Source organism: Spermophilus citellus (assembly GCF_964194105.1).
Source record: "Spermophilus citellus genome assembly, chromosome: 9".
NCBI lineage: Eukaryota > Metazoa > Chordata > Mammalia > Rodentia > Sciuridae > Spermophilus > Spermophilus citellus.
Window position 1 is genome coordinate 5,679,200 of NC_138191.1, and position 16,592 is coordinate 5,695,791.

Here is a 16,592-nt window from a genome sequence, read left to right on the forward strand (position 1 = left end):
CTAAGCAACTCAGTGAGACCCTGTCTCTAAATAAAATACAAAATAGGGCTGGGGGTGTGGCTCAGTGTTTGAGTGCCCCTGAGTTCAATCCCCAAGTATCTCCCCCACCAAAAAAGTAATTGCTGGGACTGGGGGTGGAGCCTGTGGCAGTAGTGCTTGTGCCGCACGCACATGTGAGGTCCTGGGTTCGATCCCCAGCACCAAAATAAAAACCCCAAACCAACCAACCAACCAACCAACAACAACAACAACAAAAAGAAGAAGAAACTGAGGTTCAGAGAGATCTTTTAGCTAGAAAGTGGCTCTGCTGGGAACCCGATTCCAGGTGCCTGGTTTCCGTTCCGGGTGCCTGATTTGGGGTGTGGCTCTGAAGAAGATGCCAATGGGGGAGGGAAGGCCAGCCAGTTCTTACCTGTGTCTGGCCCCAAGTGTGTCAGGCTCTTTCTATATGGAGGCAGGTGACAGGAAGTGGTCATGGATGGAGAATCGGAACTGGGACTAGGGGGCCAGAAGTCATGCCTGCCACTTCAAGGTGGCCTAAAGCGCGGGCGTGGGACCCGTGGGATGGGCCCAGCCAGAGCTGTGGAGGACTGAAAGGCGCCCAGCACAGATCCCCACTCGAGTGTTGCCTGGTCTGTCCTCAGACCCAGGGCTCCTCCGTCTAGACGTTTGGCGTCGGGTCTAAGCTGCCGGCCGTCAGAGCACAGCAGTCCCCTGTTCTCCTTCCCAAGGTTTCAACTACCCTTGGTCAGCAGTGGCCTGAAAATATCAGGTAGAAAATTCTAGAAATCAGCCGTGCCTAGGTTTTAAATCAAGCCACTTGGAGTAGCCTGATGGAAGCCTGTGTCATCCTGCCCGGGCGTGGATCCTGCGTTTCAGCCCAGCAGTCGGCCTGCATCACAGCCTCGCCCCATCCCTGGGCCGCCTCCCTGACTGGTGTCTGTGTTCGGCCAGCCCTTGTCTTACTCAGCAGTGGCCCAGGGTAGAGATGCAGGGAGCCCTAGGACAGGAAGGGACAGACGACCTTGGTCCTGTGGCAGCGCTGGGGGCATGCGGGCGGAGCGTGGCAGGTACAGGGTTTGGCACCATCTGGGGCTTCGGGCACTTGCTTGGGTTCTTGGAATACACTCCCTGCAGACAGAGGACTACTCTGCCAAAAAATCAGAACAGTGACCTCCACACGGTGGCTTGGCTGCCACTTGTCTCCAGAGAGTTGCTGGAAGGCCTGATGGTGTGTCTGTGTTCCTGACTCCACGTGTAGATCACCCCCTGCAAAGATACAGCTGCTCTGGGACATTAGTCCACGTTTCTCCATAGGCAGCATGTTCTGCCCGCCGCCTGGCGGCTCCAGACCAGTGTCAGAAAACTGGGTTTTGGTAGCAGAGATGGAACCCAGGGGCACTAAACCACGGAGCCTCACCCCCAGCCCTTTTTATGTTTTATTTTGAGACAGGGCCTCACTAAGTTCCTCCGGGCCTCACTTTTGCTGAGGCTGGCTTTGAACTCCCCATCCTCCTGCCTCAGCCTCCTGAGTCGCTGGGCTTACAGGCGCGTGCCCCGGCACTGACTGATTCACACTGGACACTTCATCTCGAATACTCTGTTGACAATAAGGTGGGAGAGGACCAGGTGTCTAGCTCCACGTCCTCCTCCTCCAGTGGTCTCGGGCGTCTCGGACGTCTGCTGAGAAGCTCTGAGAGAGGGCAGTGGGGATGGAGGCTGCCAGAGCTCCAGGGACCGGGGCCACCGAGGCCCCACAGGGCCTGAGACTCTGAGGCCCAGGAAAGCCGTTCTGGTGTGTTCTGCTTTCTGTTTTGGGCGTGACACTTTCACATCCTCCCCGGCACCCGCCCAGCCTGTCACCCAGCAGCTCCTGGGCTGGGGGAGGCAGGATGGGCGCCCGTGGGGCACAGACGGGCCCTGCCTCCTGGGGTGGGTGGGACCGAAGCCGAGAGGTGCAGGGGACACAGAGCAAGGGTGGCTGTCACTCCCCGGAGCCAGGCTCCCAGAAGCAGTTTGTCCCCTCTGCTAGACTCTTCCCGAGCCCAGGAGCCTCGTTAAAGGCTGGTGATTTGTCCCCCTGCGGCCTAACATGCCCGCAGACTGGCACGGGGCCAGGCTCCCTTGCTGACTCACCTGCCGGAACCGCCACCTTCGAGATGCTTCTAGAGATGCTTCTAGGAGTTCCTCTGCGACACCCAGCATCTCCAGGGGGTGCTTCGTCCTTGAGGGCAGATCATTTTTGTCATTGCCCTGACACCAGGTCAGAGGCTCGGCCTCTCTGCCTCTGTGAGTCTGTGTCCCCCGTGGGGCCAGGAGCCCGGATCCTGCCCCAGCGTCAGCGCTCGGGGCCCCTGAAGCCTCAGTGACAGCTGAGCCCCTCCTCCAGCACCTCCCAGGGGCCATGTCCTAGCCACGGTAGTCCTTTGTCCCTTTGAGGTGGGGCTGTGAATAGTCCCGTTTTCAAATGACAGCACAGAACCTGGAGGCTGGTTGCAGGACTCACTGGGAGTCACCAAAGCTAACGAGAGCAGAAGACCCGGAGCTGGGATCCAGGCCCTGGGATCCGACTCAGAGCCTGAGCGTCTGACCCCGGCGCGGTCCTTCTTTCCCCTCTAGGGGAAGCACAGAAACGGTAGCAGGACCCCCTTCCCCTTTGTTTTGTTTTTTTTTTTTTTTTTTTTTTTTTTTTTTGAGAGGGGGGGAGAGAGAGAGAGAGAGAGAGAGAGAATTTTTAATATTTATTTTTTAGTTCTCGGCGGACACAACATCTTTGTTTGTATGTGGTGCTGAGGATCGAACCCGGGCCGCACGCATGCCAGGCGAGCGCGCTACCGCTTGAGCCACATCCCCAGCCCCTCCCCTTTGTTTTGTGACCAACAGCGAGAAAGTCCCAGCGGAAGACTTCCAGGTGCCCTGCCAGTACTCTCAGGACTCGCAGAAGTTCTCCTGCCAGCTGGAGATCCCAGAGGGGGACAAGTCCTTCCACATAGTGTCCTTATGCGTGGCCAGCGGTGCCGGGGGCAGGGCCAGCGACCCCGAGGCATTTGAGGGATATGGAATCCGTAAGTGAGCTCTCCTCTCCCCAGCCCCACAAGTGTTTTTTTTCTCTTTTGACATAATATTTCTTTTCTTTTTGGTGCTTTTTGAACCTAGGGGTGCTTAATCACTGAGCCACAACCCCAGACGTTTTTTAAAATTTTGAGACAGAGTCCGGCCAAGTTGCTTAAGGCCTCACTAAATGGCTGAGGCTGGCCTCCAACATTTGATCCTCCTGCTTCAGCCTCCCATGTCGCTGGGATTACAGGCTTGCACCGCTCTGCCTTAATATTTCTCATCCATTCCTTGGAGGGGCAGGGAAGGAGCGGCTGAGGGGTTTGGCTCGATGGAGCCCTTTTGGGCATTGACGGATGAGGGTCCCGTCAAGATGCGTGTGTGGGGCTGAGCGTGTGGCTTAGTGCAGAGCGCTTGCCTAGTGTGTGCGAGGCTCTGGGTTTGATCCCCAGCATGGGGGAGGAGGGCAAATAAATAAAAAGATGGGCATGGGGTGGCCTGGTCTGGGGCAGGGCTCCTGCTGCCCCACGGAAGCCACGTTCCCTCTCACAGTGCAGCCTGACCCGCCCACCAACATCATGGTCACTGCTGTGGCCGAAAACCCCCGCTGGCTCAATGTCACCTGGGAAGACCCCCTCTCCTGGAACTCCGACTTCTACAGACTGCAGTTCGAACTCCGGTACCGGGCCGAGCACTCAAAGGCCTTCACCACATGGATGGTGAGTTCATCCGCTGTTTCTAAACAGAAAGGCGCGATGGACACTTGAGGGTCACAAAAAGGGTGTGAAGGAAAAGGAGTGACCTTCCAGGGCCTCTTGGCAGCTCCCCGTACAGCCTGGACGGGGGCCGTCTCATTTACAAAGTGGGAATCATGACGCTGGGCTGTCCCTTCACAGCTGGTTGGCAAGAAGGGTCACAGGGTGGCCGGGACTCGGGCTCTGGGCACATCAGGGAGGGCTGTCAGCATTCGCAGTCGCTGTGCCTCCTGCCCCTAGGTCAAGAACTCCCAGTATCACTGCATCATCCACGACGCCTGGCGCGGCTCAAGGCACAGGGTGCAGCTTCGGGCCCAGGAGGAGTTTGGACTCGGCTCTTGGAGTGAGTGGAGCCCCGAGGTCACAGGGGTTCCCTGGACAGGTACCTCGCGGGCCTGGGGGGAAGGTGGGGGTTGCTTGTCAGTGGATCAGCAATGTGTGGGCTCTAAGGCAGGTCCCCCCAAAGTTGGTGCCCGAAACGGCAACCATTTATCTGCTTCAGACTCGGCTGGTCTTGCCACGAGGTCTGGAGGGGCCAGGGGGAACCACCTGTGGCTGGTGGTGGGGGCTACCTGGCCCTGGTCTTCCCCACCCCTTCCCCGAGGACACCCAGGCTGGGGACGGGGACTCCCAGAGCGGCCGAGAGGAGCTCAGAGGGTCGTACACATGTTTACTCCACCGCAGTTACTAATGCTTTTTATTTTTAAAAAGGTGATAAAAGTGACCCTCCGTGCTTTGGGGTGGATTATGGAAATTAACACGTTGAGTGATGAAATAAAAAATTCTAGAAAAATACGAAGAGAAGAACTATCAACAGTATTTTCCCTTAGCAAAAACCAGTGGGCATATTTTAGTTTTTAAAAAAGACATTCATGTGTGTGTATTTACATATTATATATAATTGTATATATAAAATATTGTGCCAGATGGTGTATAAAACCTGTGATCCCAGTGACTCGGGAGGCTGAGGCAGGAGGATTGCAAGTTTGAGTGAGCCATTTAGCAAGGCTCTAAGCAACTCAGCAAGGCCTTGTCTCAAAGTAAAAAATAAAAGGGCTGAGGCCAGGTGCGGTGGTGCCCACCCGTAATCCCAGAGGCTTGGGAGGCTGAGGCAGGAGGATCAGTGGTCCTGGGGACGTGGCTCAGTGGCCGAGTGCTCCTGAGTTCAATCCCTAGTGCCAACCAAACAACAAAAAACCTAAAAAACAAAGAAAAGGGCTGGGGATGTAGCTCCCTGGTAGAGTGCTCCCGGGGTCAGCCCCAGTAATACCCCCGCCGTTCCACTGTGTCTCTGAATTTGAAGTCTTATAAACAGATTTCCTGCCTAGCTTCAAATGTTTTATTTTTCCAGTTTTTTTTTTCTTTTCCCTCTTTGTTACTGGGGATTGAACTCAGGGGTTCTTAACCACTGAGCCACATCCTTAGCCCTCTTTATATTTCATTTAGAGACAGGGTCTCCCTGAGTTGTTTAGGGCCTCGCCAAGTTGCTGAGGCTGGCTTTGAACTTGCAATCCTCCTGCCTCAGCCTCCTGAGCTGCTGGGATTATAGACGTGGGCCACTGTACCCAGTATGTTATCAAATTTTTTTGAAAATGTACTATTTGCTAACTGCATGATTAATTTTTTTCAATACCCACGGGAGGTGTTTTGTTTGTGTTGGGACTGGGGGTTGAACGCCGGGGTGCTTAACCACTTCCTGCGTTGCTGGGGATTAGAGGCATGTACTACTGTGCCCAGTTTGGAGGTTTTTTTAAAAAAAGAAAAAATTAAGAATTTGTATCAAATTAATACAGAAGGCTTGAGAAGCTGAGGCAGGAGGTCTGCAAGTTTGAGGCCAGCCTCAGCAACTTAGTGAGGCCCTAAGCAACCCACAGAGGCCCTGTCTCAAAATAAAAAATTAAAAAAAAAAAAGACTGGAGATGTCACTTGGTGGACAGTGCCTGGTTTCAGTCCCCAGGACCCAAACAACAACAGCAGCCAGACCCCCAGAATGCCCAGCCGAGGCCCGCGCCCACCGTTGCTGGTCCTCCTTCCTGGAGGAAGCCGCTTGACTGTTTCTAGGTCTTCTGCTGGTGCCCTCGTAACTCTAGTCTTTCTTTTTTTTAATTTCTTTCCTTTCCCGCTCCTTAACTCTGAAGGACAAGCTCAGATGAGTGACTTTTCCCCCTGATAAAACCACTGGAGACTTTATCTAGCAGACCTAGAATGCAGGTGTCTCCCTGACCACACCTGGTCAGCTGGCCTCTCTTTGAAGCTTCCAGAGATAAGGAGCTCACCCCCAGCGTTCTCCGTGTGGAACACCTTCCAGACTCGATTGTTTTCTAACCCTGCAGCACAGTCGAATCAAATCAGTCACTCATTCTCTTTCTCCTTGTTGGTACTGGAGACCCAGGGGTGCTCAACCACTGAGCCACATCCCCAGCCTTTTTATAATTTTTTAATTTTGAGACAGGGTCTTGCTAAATTGCTGGGGCTGGACTTGAACTTGGGATCCTCCTGCCTCAGCCTCCCCACTGGCTGGGATGACAGGCATGCACCACGCCCACTCAATTAGTCATTCTAAATTACTTAGCAATTAAAAGAATAAGGCCAGACCAGCACCACCGTGAGGCCTGCCTGTGATCCCAGCAACTCCGGAGCCTGAGGCAGGAGATCATAAATCCAAGGCCATTCTGGGAAAGTTAGGAAGGCCTTCAGCAATCCATGGAGACCCTTGTCTTAAAATAAAAAGGGCTGGGAAGGTAGCTCAGTGGTAGAGCACCCAAGGAGTCAATTCCCACTACTGTATTTAAAAAAGAAAGAAAAGAAAAAAAAAGTCCTGATTTAATAGTCATTGATTGATGGTGGTAAAGTGTGCCCGACATGAAGTCTGTCACTGTGACGGTTTCAAGTGTGCAGCTTTGTGGCTTTAAGTCCAGGCGCACCTCCAGAACGTTCTTATCTTGCAAAACCGGAACTCGGTCCCTCCACAGGATAATCCCCCATCCTCCCATCCCTGCCCCAGCCCCTGGCAGCCCCTGACATTCTGCTCTCTGTCCCTGACTGTGACGACTCCAGATGGTTCCTTTTGTTTGGAGACAGGGTGCTTCAAACAGGTGGAGCCACGTGGGACGTGTCCTCTGGTACCCGGCTCATTCCGCTGCCTGTGACTTGTCTTCAGGGCCCACCCACGTGGCAGCCTGGGTCAGACTCTCCTCTGGAAGGCGGTGGTGGGCTGTTGTGCAGAATCACGTCTCTGGTGCCCTCCTTCCCCTGTCCTGGGGCACTTGGGCTCTTCTGTCTTGGCTTCGTGAATGACGCTGCCGTGGACAAGGCCGTACAGAGCTGTTGGAGTTCCTGCTTTCGGTTCTTTTGAGTCGACACCCAGAAGTGGAATTTCTGGGTCACGTGGCAATTCTATTTTTAATTTTTTGAGGAACTTCTGTCTCCCTGCTCCCTTTCATATTCACTGCGGAGTGCACAGACCCACCTCCCGACACTAGTTATCTTCTTTGCCTTTGGGCCCTCCCCTCCCCTCTCCCTTCCTTTCTTTATCTCTCTTTTTGAGACAGAGTCTCAGATTCCAGGCTTAAGGGATCTTCCTGCCTCAGCCTCTCCAGTAGCTGTGAATACAGGAGTCCACTTAGTTCTTATTTTTGGTACCAAGAATTGAACCCAGGGGCACTTCACCACTGAGCCGCGTCCCCAGCCCTATTTTGTGTTTTATTTAGAGACAGGGTCTCACTCAGTTGCTTGCTAAATTGCTGAGGCTGGCCTTGGACTCGCAATCCTCCTTCCTCAGCCTCCCAAGTCTCTGAGATTATAAGTGTGCGCCGTCACTCCCAATTTAGAAGGTCTTCTTACGTGGGCCAGCACTGGCCTTGCTCTGTCCCCTGGGCTCCTCTGAGCCCAGCCTGCTCTCTGCATTCTTCCGGAGTTCTCAGAAGATCTGCTTGCACTCCTCTTGCCAGGCGGCTGCATGGGAGGGTTGGGAGTTTCTCACTTGGCTGCCACCTGCCCCTGAATCTGGTCTCATTTGTGGACGTATCTCTTTAAATTGTTGGCATCCTCTCTTCTGTGGAAGACGCTCTAGCAGGGGCCATCTGGGCAGCCTGGGGACTGTCTTGGACTTTCCAGCCTTGGCTCATGTGCTGGAGTGACCCCACGAGCTCAGAGAATCTGGTTCCTCCTCCTGAGCAGCTGGAGAGTTGAGCTCCTGTCCCGGGTGGATGGCATCTTCACACCCGCGACGAACTTATCCAGGAGAGAGACCTGCAGCGCCCTCTCCACGGAGGGTGGATGCGACGGGGGACGCAGGATAGGAATGGGGGCAGGTTGGGGAAAGTGAGAAGGAGGTTGGGAGACCGGGTGAGGCGTGCTCTCCTGCCGGTGGCGCCGTGTGACTGTTAGGGACATGTCAGGGCTCCAGGGACTCTATCCCCGGGCTTCCTGGTACCAGGGACCTTCAACACTGAAAGCCCAGACAAAAAGGATGCTGCCTGGAGGGTCTGAGTGGAGGAGGAGAGGCCCGCCTTGGCCTCGCCCTGGGGGAAGCTGTGTAGGGGCCGGAGGTGGAGGAGGGGCGCGGGGCCTGGACTTCACAGGTGCTGGGGACACCGCCCAGCATCTGCACCAAGGCATGTTTGTGGGGACGAGTGGGCCGCGTGCGTGTGTGTGTGCGTGTGTGTGTGTGTGTGTGTGTGCATGCCCCCCTCCCCCCATGGGACAGGTGCCGTCGCCCCGTCTTAGGGCCCTTGCTTTGGCCACCAAGGCCAGGACACTGCTGTCAGCCCCTGCAGTAGTGGCTCTTGGAGACGCTCCTGGGGCCCTTGACCACAAGGAGCAGAGACCACCTGTGACCGGCAGCTCCTCCCAAGTGGGAGTCCGCCCAGCTTCACCCTCTCCTCTCTCTGACGCAGGGATGTGCAGTCTGGGTCCCCAGGCCCCTGTTCACCGCGAGCCGGGGCAGAGCGCCTAGGGAAACTCCGTCAGGCGGAGGGGGGGGGGCTTCTTTTTTCTGTTTGAAAATCCCGTTAACTCCTTCTCCCAGTCCCCAAGAACGGGGGCCACACCCCGTAGAGAAGGTTGGGTTTTGCCTTTGTCACACATGTGGGTGGCCTGAGGCCAGCGCCAGGGAGCTGCAGGCCATTAGGTCCCCTGGCCTGGACCTGCAGCTGTGGGACCTTCTCCCCACGTGGGCCATCCCATCAGGGGACCTCATTTGCTCCTCTCCTCAGCACCAGGTGGGACAGCTGCCAAAGAGGGCTTGGTCACAGGGATCTCATCCTGCTCACTGATGTGGCTCCCCACACTCCTCCATCTGGGCTCTTTCCTTCCATGTACCCTCTCTCTCTCTCTCTCTCTCTCTCTTTTTCCGGTACTGGGGGTCAGACCCAGGGAGCCGTACGGCAGCCCAGCCCTTTCTAGAAAACTTTATTTTGGGACAGGGTCTTACTAAATTGTCACACTAGCCTCAAACTCGACTCTTCCTCCTCAGCCTCCCCAGTGGCTGTGGTCACAGGCCTGTGTCACTGTGCCTGGTCCTTGGACCTGCCTGTCCGGCTGGGCGTGCTGACCCCACTCCTTGCCTACCTGGGGCAGAGCACTGGTCTGCAGGGAGACAGACTTGGGTCCAGCTGCTGACCCTGCTCCTAGGACCAGCCCGACCTTGGGGGAGTCCCTAACCAAGCCCCCGGTGGCTCATCTGTCAAGTGGGGGTGGTAAGGCTGGCCTCCAGAACCCCCAACCCAGAGCCTCCCTTGCCGGGTTGGGAGGCCTCGATGATGGGAAGCAGCGGGCACAGGGCCGGAGTCGTGGTCAGCGCCCAGACACCTGTGCGGGCCTCTCTCTGCAGCAGGTACTTGGCTCCACCCAAGCCAAAGGCATCACGGTGGCTCCCAAACCTCTGGGCCTTCCTGTCCAGGACGGACACCGTGACCCACCCAGCTCCAGAACTGGGAGCCGACCACCTACCTGGTTCAGCTGCTGTCTGTCTCAGCAGAACCTGGCCGTTGAGCCTCCAAACCCGTCTCCTGCTTTTGTGTTCAAGCACTGTGCGTCCTCCATGCTGTTTCTAAGTCACAAGACTGTGACCTGTCACCTCCCAGACACCACCCGTGGCTCCTGTGGCTCTCCCCTGAGCTTGGTGTAGAGGCCTTTGGGACAGCCTGATGACCACCCAGTTAATCTCACTGGAATAAGGCCATTCGTCCACTCATTCATTTTGTTCATGAATTCATTCTGTTTTGAATATAAAATATAGAAAACCCGGAACTATGAATACGGTGTAGACAGAAGCCACCACCTGTCTTTCTGGTCCTGGGGGTTGACCCCAAGGGTGCTCCCCCTGAGCTGCGCCCCAGCCCTTCTCGTTTTGAGGCGGGGTCTTGCTGGATGCAGCCTCTGCGCCTGACCAGAAATGACCTTTTATTTATAATGAGATGCCCTAGTCACGCTGGGAAGTCTCTCTTGAGCAGAAACAGGGCCACCTTCTTCACCTTTATTCATAATGATGCAAATTGCCGCCCCCCACGCCTCACAGGGGACAACTTAGTCTGAACCAGACTATTTTCGGGGTCATGTAGGGAGCTTTTTAGAAAGTTTCATTAGAGCTGGGCCCAGGGGCGCACACCTGCAATCCCAGAGACTTGGGAGGCGGAGGCAGGAGGATCGCAAGTTCAGGACCAGCCTGGGCAACTTAGTGAGGCTGCCCCAAAACAAAAAAAATAAAAAGGGGGGCTGGGATGTGGCTTGCCCCTGAATTGGTCCCCAGTACTGAGAAAAACAGCCTTGTGTTCTATGTCACATCTACATGAGAAACGTTTTATTCATTCTGCCAACATTTTTGGTCATTCCAGATAAGACCAAAATAAGTTTCCCACTTTGTCCCCAGAACTCTGAACCACAAGAAGAAGGTTGAACACGCTGTGACACACGTTACGCCGAGGCAGGACTGAGGGCGGAAGCTACACGCGTGGCTCTTGCCTTCCCCTGCTTTGGGGATCTTTGTAAACCTGGGGACTGAGTCTCATTGCCAGGTCCTGAGGCCGTAGGTGTAGGAAGGGCCTGTGAGGTTCGGGGCGTGCTGAGCAGGGCCTGGGACACCTCTATCCTGAATGGCCGACTGTGGTTGCTGTGTGCTCTGTTTAGTGCGCCACCAATGCCTGGCTTTAGTTTTCATTCCAGCGCCCTCTGCATGCTCTGTTGGTCCCTCAGTCACTCCCTCCCAGGAGTCTGTTTTCCATTAGGCTGGGCTGTGAGGACCCCCCTCCCACCAAAACAAACTGGACCCCTCCTGTGAATTTGAGGTTCAATTCTGGACGAACTTGCGGTGTGACCTTAGACAAGTTGCTTTCCCTCTCTGTACAATGAGGAGAGTGGACAAATTCCTTCACTGGCTCCAGGGCAGCTGATGTGTGGTTTGTTCCCTTCCTAGAGATGCCACACTCACTCTGGAAAGTCTCTCTTGAGCAGAAACAGGGCCACCTTCTTCTCCCGTCCTTGCTAGCCCCCTCTTGCCTACCCCTGGGTCAGGGGGCTGTCTTCCTGGTGTGCCCCATTTCTCTGGTTATCTGATTACTCCATGGAAAAGTGACGGCTGACAAGAAAATACTTTGAAATCCAAAGCGTCCCACCCCGGGCTGGCCAAGGTCCAGTGCCTGGTCCCCAAGGGCCCGCTGCCGCCGGGCCTGGCCTCCTGTCCAGGTCTGACTTTGATTAGTGATTTCTGCGGAAACACAGTTCCCAGGGGTGGGGTGGCCTTGGGAGGGGGACCTGTCCACCTCCTGCCTCCCGCCAGCCGGGCTCCGCCATGCAGGCCAAGATGACCCACTGATCATGTGATTCTCTTTTATTGAAAAAAGGTGCGTGGAAAGAAGTTCAAATGCTAATAGTGCTTATGTCTGCTGATGCGGACCATTTTTTCTGTGTATGAATATAGATTATATTTAGTGTAATGTACAATAGATAATAATATAAATGTGTTTCTTTAGAGAATTTCAGTCAGAGCTGGGCGAGGTGGTGCATGCATGTAATCCCAGCGACTGGGGAGGCTGAGGCAGGAGGATCTCAAGTTTGAGGCCAGCTTCAGCAACTTAGCAAGATCCTATCTCAAAAAAGAGCAGGATGGGGCTGGGGTTGTGACTCAGTGTTAGAGCACTCCGGTAGCATGTGGGAGGCACTGGGTTTAATCCTCCGCACCACATAAAAATAAAATAAAGGTATTGTGTCCACCTACAACTAAAATATATATATATATTTAAAAAGGGCTGGAGGTGTAGCTCATTGGTAAAGCATCCCGGGTTCATTTCCTAGTATCTCTAAGAACAATAACAACAAAACAAGTTTTGATCAAACTATAGGACTTTTTTCTTGTCTTGCATTTTTTCATACATTATGTCATACCATCAACATTTTTTATAAAATATATATATTTTGAAGTTTTATTTATTATGTTTCAATTTTTAGTGCATTGAACCCAGGGGTGCTTAACCACTAAGTCACGTCCGCGGCACTTTTTTCATTATTCTATTTGGAGACGGGGTCTCCCTGAGTTGCTTAGAGCCTTGCTAAGTTGCTGAGGCTGGCTTTGAACTTGCCATCCCCCTGCCTCAGCCTCCCTATTTTTATTTTTATATTCTTGGGGTGCTGGGGAATCAAACACACAGGGCCTTGCACACACTAGGAAAGCGCTGACCACATCCTCTTCCCTTATTTTATTTTTTGCTGTACTGGGGAGTGAACCCAGGGCTTCTCTACCACTGAACCACATCCCCAGCCCTTTTTATGTTTTATTTTGAGACAAGCTGTCACTAAGTTGCAGAGGCTGGCCTCCGACATCTGATCCTTCCCAAGTTACTGAGATTGTAGGAGTTTGGCTTTGCATCCAGCTCCTTATTTTGTTCATATTGAAATGGACAGAAGAGTTGGATCTATGGATGGGGTACAATGTAACATTTTGACACATGTAGGCCGTTATGCACAGTTATGACATTATGTGTCTCTATCATAATTGTACGGCTTGTCCCTTAGGGCTGGATATTTGGTTACTTCCCGTATTATGCTCCTTTATTTGTTTGTTTTGCTGTTGGTGGTTGGGATTAAACCCCGGGCCTTGTGCGTGCTAGATAAGCTCTCTGCCTCTGAACTGCATCCCATGTCCTGTTATGCTCTTTTACTTATTTATTTATTGTCTCAGGGATTGAACCCAGGGGCACTTAACCACCGAGCCACATCCCCAGCCCTTTTTATACTTTTTATTTAGAGACAGGGTCTCACTGAGTTGCTTAGGGCCTCGCTAAGTTGCTGAGGCTGGCTTTGAACTTGAGATCCTCCGGCCTCAGCCTCCCGAGCTGCTGGGATTACAGGCGTGCGCCACCACACCCGGCCCCTGTTATGTGCTTTTAAATAACATTGTGATGATTTTTATTCTACTTCTGGAGCCATTGGTCAGCACTCCAGGGCCCACGGTCACTAACGACAGCCCTTCCCTCTGCCCTCTATCTGCAGAGTCCAGGAGTGTTCCAGCCGTGACCTCTGCGTCCCCCTCCGCGGAGGTGAGCTCAGTTCCTGTGAGAGTCTGGGCAGCAGCACCTGGTGGTTTGCAGGGATTGGCCCCAGAGGGAATTTGAAGCCCAGCCCTGCCTCTTCCCGAAGTGCAGCTGAGCCGATTTCTGCCCCCTCCAAGTCTCTGTGCAGGGACAGCGATTCCATGTCCCGGGGCTGGAGGGCCAGGGCAGCCTCTCCCGGCACAGGAGACGCCTGGGTCCAGTGGCCACTCTCTTCTCTCTGAGCCTCTTGGGCACCCCCAGCTGCTTAGCCTGAGACACAGTTCGGATCATCCCGTCCCTCCCTTGGCTCCTGGTGTCATAATTGGCTGCAAGAGGCTTTCCCCCCAAAGCTGCTTAACCAGGTCTTAGGGTAATCCAATTTCCCTCACCCTCACCGCTGCCTCCTCCCGGGGCCTCCAATCCCCTAAACGCTAAGCCGGGAGCCTCAGCCACTCCTGGATCTGGGCAACGCGGGGAAGGAGCCCAGGCTCCCGGACTGTCCGGGCACCTCTGTGACCCGCTGCAGGGGAAGCCCATAGCTGGGGGCCCGAGCTCTCCCAGTGCAGGTCCCAGGGGAGCGAGGCCGACTGGAGACCTGGCCCCGTCCTGCTTCACTCTGACCCTAGGAGGGAGCCGAACCGAGACCAGGCAGGTTAAGCAATCTGCCCAGGGTCACACAGCTGGCCAGGGTTCCAGGCCAGGCGTTTCCCAGTGGGCAGCGGCCTCTACCCCTGGCACCAGGCTGTAAGGAGGTTGCTGCTTCTGGTGTCTGTGGAGCGTCTCCTTGGCACAGGGGCTGTGCCTCCCACTCTGGGGATCGAGGCAGAGGGAGTGGAATCCTTGCCTTAAACAGGAGACGCCAGGAATCCTGTCACAGTGAAAGAGTTGGAGGTGACACACTTCCAGGACCTGGGAGGTCACGAGACAGAGAAAGGGAAGCCCAGGGTGGCCCAGGGAGGTCTTTGAGAAGGTGGCGCCCAAACTGGGTCTGGATGATGTTGGGATCCAGAGAAACGGGCCTGTAACGTGGCGTGTCTCTCCCAGGTGCCTACTACTGAGGAAGAGGAGCAGGAGGAAGGCCGAAGGAAGGTTTCTGAAAAAGCAACCAGCCTCCCAGGTCAGGACTGGGGACGAGTGTGTGTGTGTGTGTGTGTGTGTGTGTGTGTGTGTGTACTGGGGATTACCACTGAGTCACATCTCCAGCCCTTTTTATTTTGAGATGAGATCTTGGTAACTTGCTGAGGCTGGCCTCAAACTTGCAGTCCTCCTACCTCAGCCTCCCGAGTCCCTGGGGTTACAGGCCTGTGCTACTGCTCCCGGCAGGATGGGATATCTTTGTCTTCCTCTGATCTGGTGGACACGAGACTCTTTGCATAAAATCTTTTCTTATTTGGGTACTTGGCAGAGGATCAACGGCAGAAATATTTAATGACCCGATTCATTCAAGTGTGACGTGGTTAGCTAAAACTTAGCGAGGGGACCAGGCGCAGAAGGGAGGAAGCAGTGAACTATTTCACAGTTGGCCCAGGATACAAATGTGTGTGCCACCCACCACGTTTCTGGAGTCAGAAATGGCATGCAGACGGGAGGTCTTTGTCCTGAGAACCTTGCCTTCCCGCCCCCGGCTCCCCACAGCTTCAGGTCCTGTGCGTTGGACTAAATGTGCGGGACTCGGGGGTCCTGGCTCCAGGGTCAGAGGCTGGGCAGTTCCTGGATGACTCCCGGGCTGTCCGAGGAGGTCCTGGGTCCGGGGTCCCTGCCTGGCTGGCTCCTTCCAGGTGGACAGCCCAGTGTGCGCAGCGCACCTGGAGGAGCTACCGGACCCGGGGCTGAGCTCTGCCCAGCTGGGACAGCACAGACTTCAGCTCCTCCATCCTCCCTCTCCCTCTGCTCCCCCACCTCAGGGCCTTTGCACCTGCTTGTTCCTCTGTCTGGATGTTCTTCTTCCACCCTCCACTTGACCAGCTCCTTCCTACCACCCAGGTTTCTGCTCAAAGGCTCCCTTCTCAGAGAGCCCGTTCCTGACCCTCATGTATGACAGAGGTCCCCTCTCCCGTGGAGACTCTCTTCCCTTCCTGGGTTTGCTTTTCTTTTTTCTTTTTGGTAGTGGGGATTGAACCCAGAGGCACTAACCACAAGGCCACCTCCCCAGCCCCAGCCCCTTTATCATAGTTTATTTAGAGACAGGGTCTCACTGAGTTGCTTAGGGCCTCGCTGAGTTGCTGAGGCTGGCTTTGAACTGGCCATCCTCCTGCCTCGGCCTCGAGAGTCGCCGGGGTTCCAGGCGTGGGCACTGTGCCAGGCCTATGGTTCGCTTGTCATCACCGCCGTGGCCACCGCTGACGTCACCTTGCACGTGACTTGTTAGTCTGCCTCCCTTGACCACAGTGTCGTGTCCAGGGGGAGGGTCTTCTCCGTCATGCCTTTCTGTGTCCTGGAGACTTAGAGCCAAGCCTGGCCCCGGGACCTTCCAGACTTTACTGAATGAGGGAGGAGGATGGTGACGGAGGACGAAGTAGTGATCCTGAGCGGCAGGCGTCTGCTCTTCCTGTCAAGGTGTGGGGTGCGCCCCAGGAGACCTGTCTTTGAGGTCCGTGAACGCTCACCAGTCAGGCTGCTGGGCAGTGCCTGGCCCTGGGTGGCGTCTACACCAGCAGTGGGCACCATTCGTGGGAGGCCGAGGTCCTGGTCCACCGGCTGGGGCTTCTGCGTTCGCAGCCGGACAGTGGTGGCTTTGCTTAGGTGTCCCTCTGGCCGGTCCGGGGTCTCTGGCACTCGTAGGAAGGGTCTTTCTGGGACAAGACACGGCTATTATGAAGCTGGGTTGTCCTTTCCTTCATTCAGTGACACGTTTTGAGGGCTGCTTTGGACCAGGCCACGGGAGCCACTGGGAGCAGGGCCGAGGCACCCGCCTCCTCTGGCCAGAGAGCCAGCTTGGAGGGACTGGGGGTACCCAGGGGGACACTCAGCTTGAGTGGGGGTCCCTTCTCAAAGGAAGTGACCTCATTTAGTCTGAGACCTACCGGTCAGGTAGGGCCTGGGCCGCACAGGGCTGCAGCCCGGTGGGCAGGGCCTTCTGGGAGACAAGGGGGCGACCTGTGCCACTGGGCGGAGTGGGGCTCTTGAGGCTCATGACAGCACCAGCCACCTGGCCTCTGTCCCTCCTGTGTCTCCTCCTTTCTTTTTGTGGTGCTGGGGACTGACCAGGGCCTGTGCGTGCGAGGCAGCCTCTCCCCTGAGCCTCGCCCCAGCCCAA

General features: G+C 55.1%; 1 protein-coding gene across 3 annotated transcripts in view; it reads left to right on the forward strand.

The window, feature by feature from the left end:
* IL6R (interleukin 6 receptor) overlaps window positions 1–16,592 on the forward strand; it is a 46,352-nt gene that overhangs the window by 23,283 nt on the left and 6,477 nt on the right. For 2 of the 3 annotated variants that reach the window (XM_081306495.1, XM_081306496.1), the window contains 5 exons: window positions 2,884–3,065; window positions 3,607–3,773; window positions 4,050–4,191; window positions 13,296–13,342; window positions 14,381–14,453. In XM_081306495.1, coding sequence (XP_081162621.1) covers window positions 2,884–3,065; window positions 3,607–3,773; window positions 4,050–4,191; window positions 13,296–13,342; window positions 14,381–14,453 — 611 coding nt within the window. The remainder of the gene's footprint in view (window positions 1–2,883; window positions 3,066–3,606; window positions 3,774–4,049; window positions 4,192–13,295; window positions 13,343–14,380; window positions 14,454–16,592) is intronic. The other variant, XM_081306497.1, reaches the window with a different exon arrangement.